The sequence below is a fragment of the Impatiens glandulifera genome, chromosome 2, assembly GCF_907164915.1.
Source record: "Impatiens glandulifera chromosome 2, dImpGla2.1, whole genome shotgun sequence".
NCBI classification, from domain to species: Eukaryota; Viridiplantae; Streptophyta; class Magnoliopsida; order Ericales; family Balsaminaceae; genus Impatiens; species Impatiens glandulifera.
Window position 1 is genome coordinate 46569325 of NC_061863.1, and position 14925 is coordinate 46584249.

Consider the following 14925-nt stretch of genomic DNA (forward strand, 5'->3'; position numbering starts at 1 on the left):
ATCACCATTTCTAGTCCCGAAATCACCATTTCTAGTCCCGAAATCACCATTTCTAGTCCCGAAATCATAATTTCTTATCCCAAAACCACTATTTCTTATCCCGAAACCACTATTTATTGTCCCGAAACCACAATTTTTCTCCCAAAATCATCGTTTTTTTTGTTCCGAAACCACTATTTCTTGTCCTGAAACCACAATTTTTTATCCCGAAACCACTATATCTTGTCCCGAAACTACCATTTCTAGTCCCGAAACCACTAATTATGGTCCCAAAATCATCAATTCTTATCCTAAAACCACCATTTTTTGTTCTGAAACCACAATTTATTCTCCCAAAATCATCATTTTTTTTCCCGAAACCACAATTTCTTGTTTCAAAACCACAATTTCTTGTCCTAAAACCACCATTTCTGGTACCAAAACCACTAATTATGGTCCCGAAATCATAATTTCTTATCTTGAAACCACCATTTTTTATCCCGAAATCACAATTTCTGGTCCCAAAATCACTATTTTTGGTCTCGAAATTACAATTTCTAGTCCCGAAATCATTATTTCTAGTCCCGAAACTTCCATTTCTTGTCTTGAAACCACTATTTTTTGTCCCGAAACCACAATTTCTTGTCATAAAACCACCATTTATGGTCCTAAAACCATCATTTCTAGTCCCAAAACCATCATTTTTAGTTCCGAAACCACCATTTTTAATCCCAAAATCACAATTTCTAGTCCCAAAATCATCATTTTTGGTCCCGAAATCACCATTTCTGGTTCCAAAATCACCATTATCTATGGTTAACAAGGAAGTGGATTCTAAGAAACAAGCAAATGTGAAGAATAACAATGATCTATTGAATTATTTGAGATCATTGGAATCTCATATGGTTTGCCCTAATTAAAAATTTCTCCATTCTTTCTTGATTCTTCTTAAACTTGAAACATTGTTGGGTTTTTGAATAGATGATTGAACTGTCACCATCTTCATTAGAAGTTGAGAAGATTATTCATCTACTACAATTTTTTAAAGAAGAAGAATCAAATGCAGAGAACATAAGCAACATCAGCAACACTACACGTGATTATCTCGACATCATTATTATCCTTAACTTTCTCTTTTGATCATTACTCAGGTGTATGTTAATGAGTCATCACTTGAGAGGTCCGGAGAATAGATTACATTTGAGTTGTGATGTTGGTTTATTGTAAAGAATATATATATATATATAATATTTGCTCAAAAATTTTTAGTAAACTTGATTGTCTCTTCATTGCTTTGTTTTTATACAAAATCCATAGATGATCGATGGAGCAAGGATCCCCATGGTCTAGTTTCACTCATGACTTCCAAGTAAACTATTTTCTTTCACTAGATTTGAAAATGATTGGATTGCTAAACTTAGGGAGAGAGGATTAATAAAGAGTAAAGAAATAGATGATGTTTATGGAAAATAAGGGTAGTATGAAGAAGCGTCAACAAGAAATTTACATAATTAAAAACTTTAATAATTTACAAAGTTACAATTTGTCCTTTATAGCACCTTTAGAATACAACTTATTATACATTTCAGGAGATCTCGAATAATCTCATTTATTCATTAACTTGATCAATAAGAAAATCTGGATTTTCATACATGACTTGCAAATAAAATTAACATCACAATAAGATCATTGGTTTAAAAAAGAAATTAACTAGACATAAAAGATCTTATAAAAACCATTTTTTGGGTCCGAAATAACCACTTCAAGGCCCCAAATCACCATTGCGGGTCCTAAATGGTGATTTCGGGACTATAAAGGGTGATTTCGGAACAAGAAATGGTAATTTTGGGACTAGAAATTATAGTTTCATAACTAGAAATGGTGGTTTCGAGACAAAAAATGATGATTTCAGGACAAAAAATGTGATTTCGAAACTAGAAATGGTGATTTCGGGACTAGAAATGGTGATTTCAAAACAAGAAATGGTAATTTCGGGACTAGAAATGGTGATTTTAGGACTATAAATTTTAGTTTCGGGGACAAGAAATGGTGGTTTCAAGATAAGAAAAGGTGGTTTCGGGACTAGAAATAGTGGTTTCAGGACAAGAAATGGTGATTTTGGGACCAGAAATTGTGATTTTAAGACTATAAATTGTGGTTTCGGGATAAGAAAAGATGATTTCGGGACAAGAAATAGTGGTTTAGGGACAAGAAATGGTTATTTCGGGACAAGAAATGATGATTTCAGGACCATAATTAGTGGTTTCGGGACAAAAAATTGTGGTTTCAGGACAAGAAATTGTGGTTTCGGGACAAGAAATTGTGATTTTGGGATAAGAAATTGTGGTTTTGAGACAAGAAATTGTAGTTCTGGACAAGAAATCGTAGTTTCGGGATAAGAAATGGTGATTTTGGGACTAAAAATGGTAGTTTCAGGACAAGAAATATTGGTTTCAGGATAAGAAATGATGATTTTGGGACAAGAAATGGTGATTTCGAGACTAGAAATGGTAGTTTCGGGACTCTTTTTTACGACCCTAATCGAAATCGTTTATGCAGCTAAACCCAAAATGCAGTTAAACCCTAATCGTTAAACAGAATATTGATATAAAAAAATGTTTCTGCGCTAAACCCTAATCGCTAAAATATCAAAATAACTATTTTACAACCCTATTCGAAATCGTTTCTACCGCTAAACCCAAAATGAAGTTAAACCCTAATCGATAATATATCAAAATCACTTTTTTACAATCTTATTCGAAATCATTTCTACAGCTAAACCCAAAATGAAGCTAAACTTAATCGCTAAACAGATCCGTTTCTAAAAAGATGGATAACATTTTGTATTTATTTACCTTGGAATATAGTCGGACGATGAACATGGACCAGCTTGAAAAGAAGAGAAGTAGTATGAAACACTCACCATTTTCGAAATGAAGGGAAGAGAAAACGAAGGAAAGAGAAAACACTTACCATTTTCGATCGGACGACGATGAAGAGAAGAAAAGAAGTCACGGAAGCCGGAGAGCGAAATCGCTAGAGAAGAAAGAGAGAGGTCGCCGAAAATGAAAAGAAAAATAAAATAAAGAGAGGAAACTGAAACTTTTTTAATATTATATATTTTAAAAAAAATCCCTCTCCTACCCACGTGGCCTACCACTACCACGTAGGATTTGTGGTCTTGCTTCGCTGATTAATTGTTGAGTTTATCATCTCTCATTAACTAATTAGTAATATATATATATATATATAATAATAATAATAATAATAATAATAATAATGTATAAAGTCAACAAACACAACATTAATCCACATCATTATCAAGTATAATCCAAGTCGTCATCATATATTTTCTCTCTCATCTCTTATACTCTTTTTCTTAATTAAATTTTAGATTTTAAAGATTATAAATATATTTTATCTTATATTTTTTTTTCTTAATTAATTTTTTCCTCATTAATTATATATATTCTCACTAATTATAAAATATATATTTTTTATTAATAATTTATATATATATATATTAAATGTAGTTACCTTATATATATTATATTATATTATTTTTCATTGTTAATTTATATAAATACATTTTATCTTTTATTATACATTTCTTCTCTTATCATATATATATATATATATATATATATATTTAATATAAAAATTAATTAATTAGTAATAAATATTAAATACAAAATATATATACATACACAAAATAATAAAATTATTTTAGCGGTTAAAGTGTTCACCTTTTATGCTTGAGAGTTGACTCTATATAAGGCCTTGTTCGGATTGAGGTTATTGTAATAATCTAGAAGGAAAAAATAAATAATGATTGATGATGATTTTGAGAAGGTTTGAAAATATTTTTGATAAAATTACTGAAAGAGTATTAATATATAATAATAATAATTTAAAATATATGGTAATTTTGGGTAATAAATTGAGTGATGTGATTGGAAAGTGAAAAAATATTTGAGTGGGTTAAGTTATTTGAAAAACTCAAACGAACAAAGCCTAAGATAATATTTAAGGCTTTGTTCGGATTGGGGTTTTGTAAAAACCTAGAGAGGGAAAAAAGTAATGATTGGTTATGATTTTGAAGATGTGAGAGCATCCCCATCGATAGGTACAAATCTGATGTGGACAAAATTTGTACCTGGGTACACTAATGGGGAGATGGGTACAAATTAGGAGAGAGAAAATTGAGTAGCAAAGTTTTGCTACTGGTTACAAATGAGAAAAAGTCAAAAAAAAAAAAAGTGGTCCCCACCCCCACTTTTTTATACAAAAAAATAAACATTTAAAAATTTTAAAAAATAAACCGTTTTATTTAATTTTTTATTTAACAAAATATGATTTAGTAGTCTATTTTTTTCAAGTATTATTGTGATAATAATTTCCTAAATTATTTTTAAAAATTATTGATTTTTTTTAATTTTTTAATATAATTTATAAATATTAGTTTTATTAATTTAAACAAATTAGTATAATAAAAAATAAAACAAGATTACTTGAATTATTGAATTAAAAAATATTGTATGAATTAGATGATGTGGATGGTAGGACCACAATTGTACTTGAGATGGTTGGGGAATAGAGGTATAAATTAAGAGGTATAATTTATTTGTGATGTGGCTGCTGATGTGGCACATATTTGTACCTATGTATGGGTAGAAGGATGGGGATGCTCTGATGATTATTTTTTGAGAAAAAAAACTTAAAAGGTATTAATATATATGAATAAAATAAAAATAATAATTTAAAATAAATGATATTTTAGTATTTTGGTTGATGAAATGAGTGATGTGATTGTTAATAAATGATTGATTGGAAAATTGATTTTGAATGAATTTTTTAAAAAACCCAAAGAGAACGTGGTCTAACTCTTTAAAAAAAAATCTCAAAGAGAACATGGCCTAACTCTTTATAAAGATATTTGAATGAGTTGAATTATTTAAATAATCGAGTCCTGGGAACAATTAAAAACAAATGCAACAAATTTAATAAATTAATAATTTAACAAGACACACGCCCTTACTTAAAAAGTTGCATTTGCTGACATTTTGAAATTTGAAAAAACAAGTGAAAAATTTTCGACATGTCAAAAGTAATATTTTTTTACTTGTACGATTATGTTATAAATCTTTAGATTAAAATAACAAATAAAACAATGTGTATACAATTTTATTATTATTCATACATTATGTATAACCATTTAAAATACTAACTTTTTATTATTTTTATTTTCTTATATTTTAAAAATATCAAAAAATGTAAAGAATTCAACCAAAATGAACAAAATAAGATAAATAATAAAAAAGAAGAAGTTAATAATACAATTCAATGCTAAATAAATTCAATGCTAAATAAAGTTAATCTATTTTACTTACATTTTTTTTTTATCAAATGCCAAAAATCATTTTACTTTAATAATTTTTTAAAATAATTGAAAAAATAAATCTGGTACTAAAATAGCTCAATGATATTAAATGCTTCAAAGTACTATTTTTTATTTTAATGTTACGCTTTAATTCTATGACTTCGACCCTATTTGATGACTCATCAATTTGAGTTATTCAACTAACATAAATCACTCCAACATTATTTCATTCTCCTTCTTATTTACCATATTACTTAATACACTAATCAAAAAATTAAAATATCATGTTTTTTTAAACTATTATTTTCTTTATATATATTAATATTATTTTTTTTTGTCAATTCTTTAAAATCATTACCAATTATTATTTTTTTCTCTGACAAGATAATCAAATAATTCTATCCAAACAAGCCTTGTTAAATTTGTAGTGATAACAATTTGTTTTCGAAATTTGCTTCATTGAGCTCTTTAATGAATTATTTAACTTATCATACAAAAAAAAGAAGAAGAAGATATATATAGTTATAAAACTTGGCTATTGGGTTTGTTTTTGTTTTTAACTATTTATGTTGGCTAATATTGTCATTTCCCCTAATATCATATGTTTAACATGGTTTATTTCAAAGGAATTACAATATAAATATAATAAATTGGGTATGTTTGGATCTGAAATTGTAGTAGAATTAAATTTGAACTATTAATTATTTAAATTTGTTATTATATATATAACTAAACAAAAATTCAAAACATTATTTAATTTAAATCAATACCAATACCAGCCTAAGATATTAAAAAAAATTAACCAACACTGGAGATGGGTTTACTTTGTATTCTTAAACTTCATTACATATATATATATATATATATATATATATATATATATATATATATATATATATATATATATATATATTTAGAATTATTAAATGAATCAATAATCATCTTATGAAATCAATTTTAATATATTAGAAGAAAATAAAAGATAAAAAAAGAATCAATTTGGGATATGCATTTGGGTCTCGTTCTATCCTTTGAGTTGCGTGCCAAACTTTTTATCTTTTGTCTTTATTCTGTCTTTTCTGCAAATATTAATTATAAATGTAATAATTATAATAAGATGTATATATTAATTTATTATTTAAGCATAAAAAAAAAAAATTATGTTTACTAAAATAATGGACATTAAATATCTAAAGGCTATTTTATATATAAAATATAATTCTCATTTTAATATATTGTAAATAATATAAAACATCATTTTTTTAAAAAAAATAAAATAAATATATAATAATTTTGATATTATAAAAAATTAAACCCATTAAACAATTTGACTTAAAAAATCAAATTCATAAGTGATCATACAAAACAAGTTCAACAAACAAATCAAATTAATTAGTTTCGAATTAATTCTACAAAATATTATGAACTAGTTAATATTATTTTTACGAGTTAATGTGTAACGCCATAAAATTATACATGTGAATTGATAATTTATATATATAATCAAAATAGTTTGATAAATAATCTCCAAATAAAATATCAAATTCATCCCAGTAAGATAAGTGGTTCTTAAATCGCCACATCTATATGGCAAATATGCATCACGAATAATCCAGCCAAATTAATACGTTCTCGATTCTCACGTCATAACTTTATAGACATACAACTTCCTCTCTCTATATATAAATTTATTTAAAAATAAAATGTAACACAAATGAAAAAGGAAAATTTGACCAAATGACCTGGAGTCTCATTGCTGGTGAGCCCATTTTAACTATAAAAAAAATAGAAGTGATCATCAATACAATTAAAATTGTGCATCAGCATATTTAAAGTCCTTTATAAGATCATTTAATCAAAATTTTCATAACAAAATATGAGTAATACAACCAACCAATCTTTTTTTATCATAACATAAGATATCATAACAAACAAATATCTATTTTTTATTCTAAATAGCTTGATTGATAAAAAAAAATTATATATATTATTTATGAATGATAAATTTGGCCATAGAATCCTCTTCTCCTGTTTCTTTCAACAAGAAGAGACAAAACAGTTATTAAAAAAAAACATTTAAAAAACGTTTTATTTATTTATTTATTTATTTATTTATTGTTTTATAGGATCCGAATTGTATAAATTGATAATGGAATCAACTATTTTGTAAAAAGTTAGTTTAGTTTAGTTTGTACTTTTGTCATGAAAACTGATTATGCTGGAAATATATCAATATTTGAATGTTATTTATTTATTATTAATTTTATTTGTTTTCATATATAAAAACAATTAAATAAAAAGTTATGGTTATGAATCTTATGATTCATTATTATTCTTATATAATTGTTCAGCCATTCATTTACAATTCTTTAATTGAAAGATTTTCTCTTTTATTTATTAGATTTATTACAGTTATTTAATTTGATTAATAGTTTAATTAACAGTAATATTATATAATTTACGCCTTCCGCATAATCTCTTTTGCTAAAGTACGCATCTCCGTCCGCCTCATCTTTCAACCAACTGCCACTTCTCGAGCTTTCTCTCTCTTTCTTCATCGGAAGGCCTTTTGGCTTGGCGATTCTCTCTCTAGATCTTCACCTTCATGTTTTCTTCTTTGCAATAGTAATATTTCTTTCATTTTGTTTCTTTTTCTTTGCATCCTTTGATTGAATGATTGTTATTAAACGAATTAGAGGATGATTTACTTTGCCTTCCTTAATCATTGCGAGAAAACAACGAATTGGAAGAATGTTTTATTGTTTTTTAATTCCAATGATATCTCGTCGTCTTCGTTTCTAATTGAGTTGAATGGGCAGGTAATAATCTCATCAATTTGAAGGCAAGGAAATGAGGTCTAGATTGCTTCAGCTCCTGTTGACATCCTTTTTCTTATTGACCTATGTAACTAGTGGTAGTTGTGGTGTTACGAGTAGTTTCATTCGTTCCGAGTGGCCGTCTGTTGATATTCCAGAGGACAACGAAATTTTTAGAGTTCCTAAAGGCTACAATGCACCGCAGCAAGTAAGTTTATTCATGTATTATATGCAACATCGATTGAATCCTTGTATGGAAGGAAGTAGTGATGAATTTCTTACTGTGTTATATGCAACATCTAGCTAGGGTGTCTGGTTGGTTGCTACTATGTCTATTTCCTAATTTCAGTGTTAAATCAGAACGATGACTTAGTTGTAGCTGCAGATTTAGAGAAAAATGTTTGATTGTGGATATATTTTTGCTGTAGGTGCATATCACACAAGGTGATTATGATGGAAAGGCTGTTATAATTTCATGGGTGACAGCAGAAGCACCAGGTTCAAACACTGTGCAATATGGATTATCGGAGAATAAGTATGACTTATCTGCATCAGGAACAGTGGGAAATTATACTTTTGGTCCCTACAATTCTGGATACATTCATCATACTGTTGTTAAAGATCTTGAGGTAAAGACACAATCGTTCATTTCTAAATACCCACCTTAATTTTCTTGTTTAATCAATATTTGAATGTGGGACTGTGGTAGCTCAAGGAAACATAGGGAGGGTGAGATGGGTGTAGTGAAATTGGATACAGTCATATTTATTTACATTTATCTTGGTCTTTTTTCAATGTCTAGATATTTGTAAATTGTAGACAATATAGCTTATTTTTTTCACCTTCTTTTTGTAATTCTAGTTGATCAGCTGAAATACTTGTGGTATTGACATTCATCACTGTCCCCTTGAAAGAATGAATATATTCTAACTTAGGCTATACAACTTTGAACTTCACATCTATGGCCTTAAGTATCTTATTGAAGTTTAGAATTTTTGTTTGGATTGAAACTCCTATGACTTGCTAGAAGATTTCAGCATCTAGAGATATTCAAAAGTCATTAAGGATAAACCAATATAACTATTTTGATCTATGAAAAATATATAAGTAGATTGCACTTTTTTATTGCGATTTATATGTAAATATGGATCTGTTATGTTTCTAGCACGACACCAAGTACTATTACAAGATTGGAGAGGGGGATTCTGCGAGAGAATTTTGGTTTCAAACACCTCCCGAGATTGGCTTGGACACTCCTTACACATTTGGAATCATTGGTTAGTAATTATATTTATTGGAAACAATCTCCTGTCTCCCTTGTTACTTCTGTATAATTCCTAAGATGTTCATCCACTAATGTTTGCATGATTATGTTACGGTTCAAGATCGTTATGATAGAATTAGAATAGTGAAACAAAGGAAGAAATGAAGATGAGGAACTGGAGAGAATTGATTTTGATGAGAGGGCCAAAACTAAACTTCCATTCAAATCATATCCTAATTCATACCCTTGTACAAGTCTGCTACTATCATCTATTTATTTTGAAAGAATGGGAAATAAATAGATGATATTAGACTTGTACTATAGTCTGTTTATACACATCATTAATCAGGATCAAATGAAGTATTCAGGCTCCGTTTAGATAAACATAAACCCAATATATATATAATTACTACTTGGATCCTAAATGATTTGATTTCTATTCTTAAAGTGGGAGCTCAAACTGTTAATTAATCGAGTAAAATGGATTCATCCATCAAATATTTGGCGAAAGGCATGAAATCAATTAAAAAAAAGGAATACCAATTGTATATCCCTAACTAACTTGTGTACTCTATTCCCTTACTAATACATTACGGTCTAGTTATGCCTTTGCATCACAATTCCCTCAACCCTTGGTTCCTTTACATTTTAGCCCTCCATTTATTACCTAACTCTATATTGTTACGGATTATTTGTTTGTCTGTTTAAAGTTCATTGTATAAAAGATCGTTAATCAACAACGAGAAAAGCAAATATGACAAAAAAAAAAATAGTCCAAAAAAAACAAACAAAAAACAAAGGATCCAAAACCATAAAAAAACCCTGGTCGCAACAGAAAAAGGAAACATCAAAAACCAAAGAAAAAACAGATGTCGAGGACAGAAGACATACATCCTCAACGAGTTCTGAGATGCTCAAGAAGATCCACGATACCACTTGCAGAGAGGACCGGAGAGCCTAAACGCACCTAGCCAAAGTCATGAGTATTGAACTTAAACCATGTTGTCAAGGATCTTCTATTTTTATTGAGCCAAATGGTCCACATAAACAAGATCAGAATGGGTTATCTGGATCCATTAAGGACTTTGGGAGCCTGGATTCAACTCTGCAAGTTGTCTATTTTCTTAATGCTGATATAGCTCCACATTCATTCCCATAATTGTTATACATGGAACGTTTGATATACAGATTGATTATAACCTTTATAAGTTAGAAGGAGATATATATGATTATATAGTCATCCGTGCCAATTAATTTGGAAAATGGTTTCTTGAGTATTTTTTATTATGAGCAATAGGAGCATACAGGAGCTCTGATTAGATACATAGTTTATTATACGCAAACTAGCATATGAGAAAGTACGTGGATTCTTGAAGATGCTGTCTCCACTGGCTATATAATAGTGTTATAAACCTAAGTATTTGTAGTGACTTACTTCATTATTTTGTTTAGGTGATCTGGGCCAAACATACAACTCTCTTTCCACTCTTCAACATTACATGGAGAGTGGAGGACAGGCAGTTTTGTTCGCTGGTGATCTTTCTTATGCGGACAGGTATTATTATGAGGATGTTGGCAAACGTTGGGATACATGGGGACGTTTTCTTGAACAAAGTGCAGCATATCAACCATGGCTTTGGAGTGCTGGAAATCATGAAATAGAGTACATGCCATACATGGTAATGAATTGAGCAACAAACTGTCTTTAATTTGCAGAGAAGGAAAATAGAGTTAATGCTGCATTCATAATTGCAGGGGGAGAGTATTCCTTTTAAGTCGTTCCTCCACAGATATCCTACACCTTTTGCAGCCAGCCAAAGCAGTGAACCTCTTTGGTATGCTGTAAGACGTGCATCAGCACACATAATTGTGCTCTCTAGCTATTCTCCATTTGGTAATCCTTCATTACTTGTATGATTTTAGGTACTTCGTATACATGGAAGGATTTGACTAAAACATTTTTATGGCAGAAATTGAAGAGAATCATCATCATCTTATTATTAACAAACACACTAATCTATGACACTGTTTTTGACAGTGAAATACACTCCTCAGTGGAGGTGGCTCCAGGAGGAGCTGCAAAGGGTGGATAGGGAGAAAACACCTTGGCTTATTGTCATTATGCATGTCCCACTTTACAACAGTAATGTAGCTCACTTCAAGGAAGGTGAAAGTATGCGTCCTGTCTATGAGGAGTGGTTTGTCCAATACAAAGTTGATGTAATCTTTGCGGGTCATGTTCATGCATATGAAAGATCGGTATAGTGACAAAAAAAAATCAGTTTTCATATATCTATATTTTTTTTATGTAATTGCAGGCTTTCCCAAATGAGTGAATGTCTGACATTGTTGTGAACTGTGTGCAGTACCGCATTTCAAACATCCATTACAATATATCAAGTGGAGATCGGTATCCCATACCCGACAAGTCAGCTCCTGTGTATATTACAATTGGAGACGGAGGAAATCAGGAAGGTCTTGCTTCAAAGTGAGTTGTTGACCCTCAACTACTGTTGGACCGTCTTTATTTTAAAGTTTGTGTTGTAATTGTTATTGTTGTTGGCAGGTTTAGAGATCCACAACCTGATTACTCTGCATTCCGAGAAGCCAGTTTTGGGCATTCAACTCTAGAGATTAAGAATAGAACGCATGCCTTATATCACTGGAACCGCAATGATGATGGAAAGAAGGTGGCAACTGACGCCTTTGTGCTACAAAACCAGTACTGGTAAGTAGTGTGATTGTGAATGTTGCATTCCCTGAATTGGTAAGTAATTATTAAGGTTGTGACAGGGGAAGCAATGGACGTAGAAGGAAACTTGAAAAGAACCACCTGAAAATGCTTGTGGCTAAAATGTCTTCAGGCTGCAAAGGAGGACTCCAGATGTCCGTCTGATGCCCCCAAAGAGTTACTGGCATCATCATCATGATCATCGTCAACACGTAAGTTATTTTGTGTGTGTTTGATGTTGTTAAGGATGAAACTCATGAAATGTAATGTACTAATTTGTGCTTGCTTGTAGTATAAATTAAAATGTCTAAGGACAACAAATATTTACTCTATTTTTATGAATAAGAAACAAGTAAAACGTTTTAATTTTATTCGTATCAAGAGAGCTTTTTTAGTTCGAATAATCGCCTGGTATTTTGATTCATTACCCACTAAATGTGCCTTTCTTCTTTGTGTCTATGACCACTCCAATATGTTCCATTTGTTGAGCTTGAGAAACCTTCCTTCCTTTGTCCATGGCTTCTTCCATATCCAACCCCTCAAAGTTCATAGAAAAAAACACCCTCTTTGAATCTCTTGTGCAAGAGACCATCATTTTGGTGATGATTAAACTCATAATCAAAACCTTGAATGATTAGTCTTTTTTTTTTTCCCTTCTAAATAAGTGATTCACTCAAAGATAAACTTGGATTATTGTAAACCATTTCTCATTTTGAAAACATTACATTTTGTAGACCATATTTTAAACTTTTTTCTTTTATAGAGTATATGGTCATCACTAACTTCTTCCAAACTATATCTTTTGTTATTGATATTATTTGGATGCTAATTTAACATTTTACAAAAAAATATAAGGCAATACTATGAAAGAGGCAATAGTGGCTTAAGAAGGAAAATAACAAAGAAAATTAATGTTAAAGAGGCAATAGTGACTTAAGAAGGAAAATAACAACTAAATAAATGTTTTTATTGCTTATATTGCCTTTGCTTGAGGTCCATAACAAAGTTACTTTTTTGGTAGATTTGTCAATAGGAGGTAGCCAATTGTGATTTCAGATCACATTCTTCAAAATTTAAAAAATTGGGACTTTTTTAATGTTGAAGTTATACAAAATGAAATTTTATCTTTACAATTTCAAATGTTGTTAATTTATTATTTACCTATCGTTTATAAATAAATAAAAGATTTATGTCACTAATTTAACTACCGAATTTTAACGAATTGAGGGTTTTGACTATCGAATTTCAAAGAATCGATAGTCAAAACCCTTAATTCGCTGGTTGTTAAATTAGAGTAATGAATATTTTATTTATTTATTTATAAATGTTACGTAGATAATAAGTTAACGGCGTTAAAATCGTCAAGAAAAAATTCATTTTTATATAACTTTAACCGTCCCTTTGGGTGAGTTTTGAAAAAAAATGTTCTAAATCTTAATTAACCCATAACAATTTGTGAAGCAAATTAACATTTTTATCATTTTATGAAAGAGAAAATCTCAAATTGACAATTTATTCAAAGTTGAAGGGTAAACAGACATATGTACAAGATGAGATGTCCTAATTTGGCATAAATATTAGTAAAATTGTTGTATTGAAAATATTGTATAAGCTGAAGGACAATCATATTATTTTGTCCAAACCTAAATTTAATATATATTTATACAGAAATGGGATCATGTATGTCAAGAAACACATGTGAAGCTTGCACGATTGAACCGGCAACAATTTTCAAATGTTGTTTCTGACACGTTGAATATAAACAAACAATAAAAGCATTGTTGGAGTTTTCGATATAAATAATAACAAATTAGATTTTTATAATGGCTTCATCATCTTAGAGCTGGCTTGATATTTGATTATTGAAATTAAATAATAATATTTTATCAATTTTAATATTTATTCTTTTTATGTGATCCAGATTTATATTCTTTGAGGAGGTTAGCATGATCTAAGTGAGAATTAAAATTGTATTACTTAAATTATTGTGATAATAAATTTGGACCCATTTCTTGTATTGGTTATTAAAGAAAGGTTAGCCATTTCTTAGGCTAACCAATAACTAGTTATGAATTAATGATAGTATGGTCTTATTTAAGAAGGTGAAATTTTTTAGGTGAGCTAATTTGCCAACCAATAAATAATTAGGAAACAATTTAAACCTATCTTTCCTTATATACCCCCATTTGCATTTCTTCTTCTTCTTAACTCATTTTGTCCATTCTTTCTATAATAAAAATGTTTAATTAATAAAGAGTTCATTACAATTTACTCTATGCTTATAAGCAGAATCCATTCAAACAAATTACTTAGTTTACCAACACAAAGTTAATAATTTTAATAAGTGAGATTTGTCGAATAGGGGCTAGTTGAAGCTAATTGATTTGTCGGAACTCTCATAACAAACCTCATAATTTGTAACTTATACAAAATGAATAACAATTTCAAACGCGATTAATTTATTATCTACGTAACCTTTATAAATAAATAAATAAAAGATATATATCACTAATTTAACTAATGAATTTCAATGTCTCTAAAATTCAGTAGTTAAAATTCTAAATTCACTAAATAAATTAATGAAATTAATATTTTATTTATAAATGTTACTTAGATAATAAATTATTGGCGATTGAAACCATTAACTCGTTTTGTATAACTTTATCAATAAAAAAATCGTTCATTTTCTAATTTAGCGACAATAAAATGTGAATATCTCAGTCTACTTGAAGTTTTGATTTTAAACATGTAGACG

The 14925-nt window shown here is 29.1% G+C and overlaps 1 protein-coding gene across 1 annotated transcript; it reads left to right on the forward strand.

Moving 5' to 3' along the window:
- Positions 1 to 7849: 7849 nt before the first annotated feature.
- Positions 7850 to 12541, forward strand: LOC124926070 (bifunctional purple acid phosphatase 26-like). The gene is made up of 10 exons (XM_047466235.1): positions 7850 to 7984; positions 8179 to 8383; positions 8604 to 8804; positions 9341 to 9452; positions 10892 to 11118; positions 11195 to 11333; positions 11478 to 11698; positions 11806 to 11927; positions 12006 to 12167; positions 12233 to 12541. Exons 2-10 carry the CDS (start codon positions 8210 to 8212, stop codon positions 12333 to 12335), a joined length of 1461 nt encoding a protein of 486 aa, XP_047322191.1. The 5' UTR covers positions 7850 to 7984; positions 8179 to 8209; the 3' UTR covers positions 12336 to 12541.
- The last annotated feature ends 2384 nt before the right edge of the window (positions 12542 to 14925 follow it).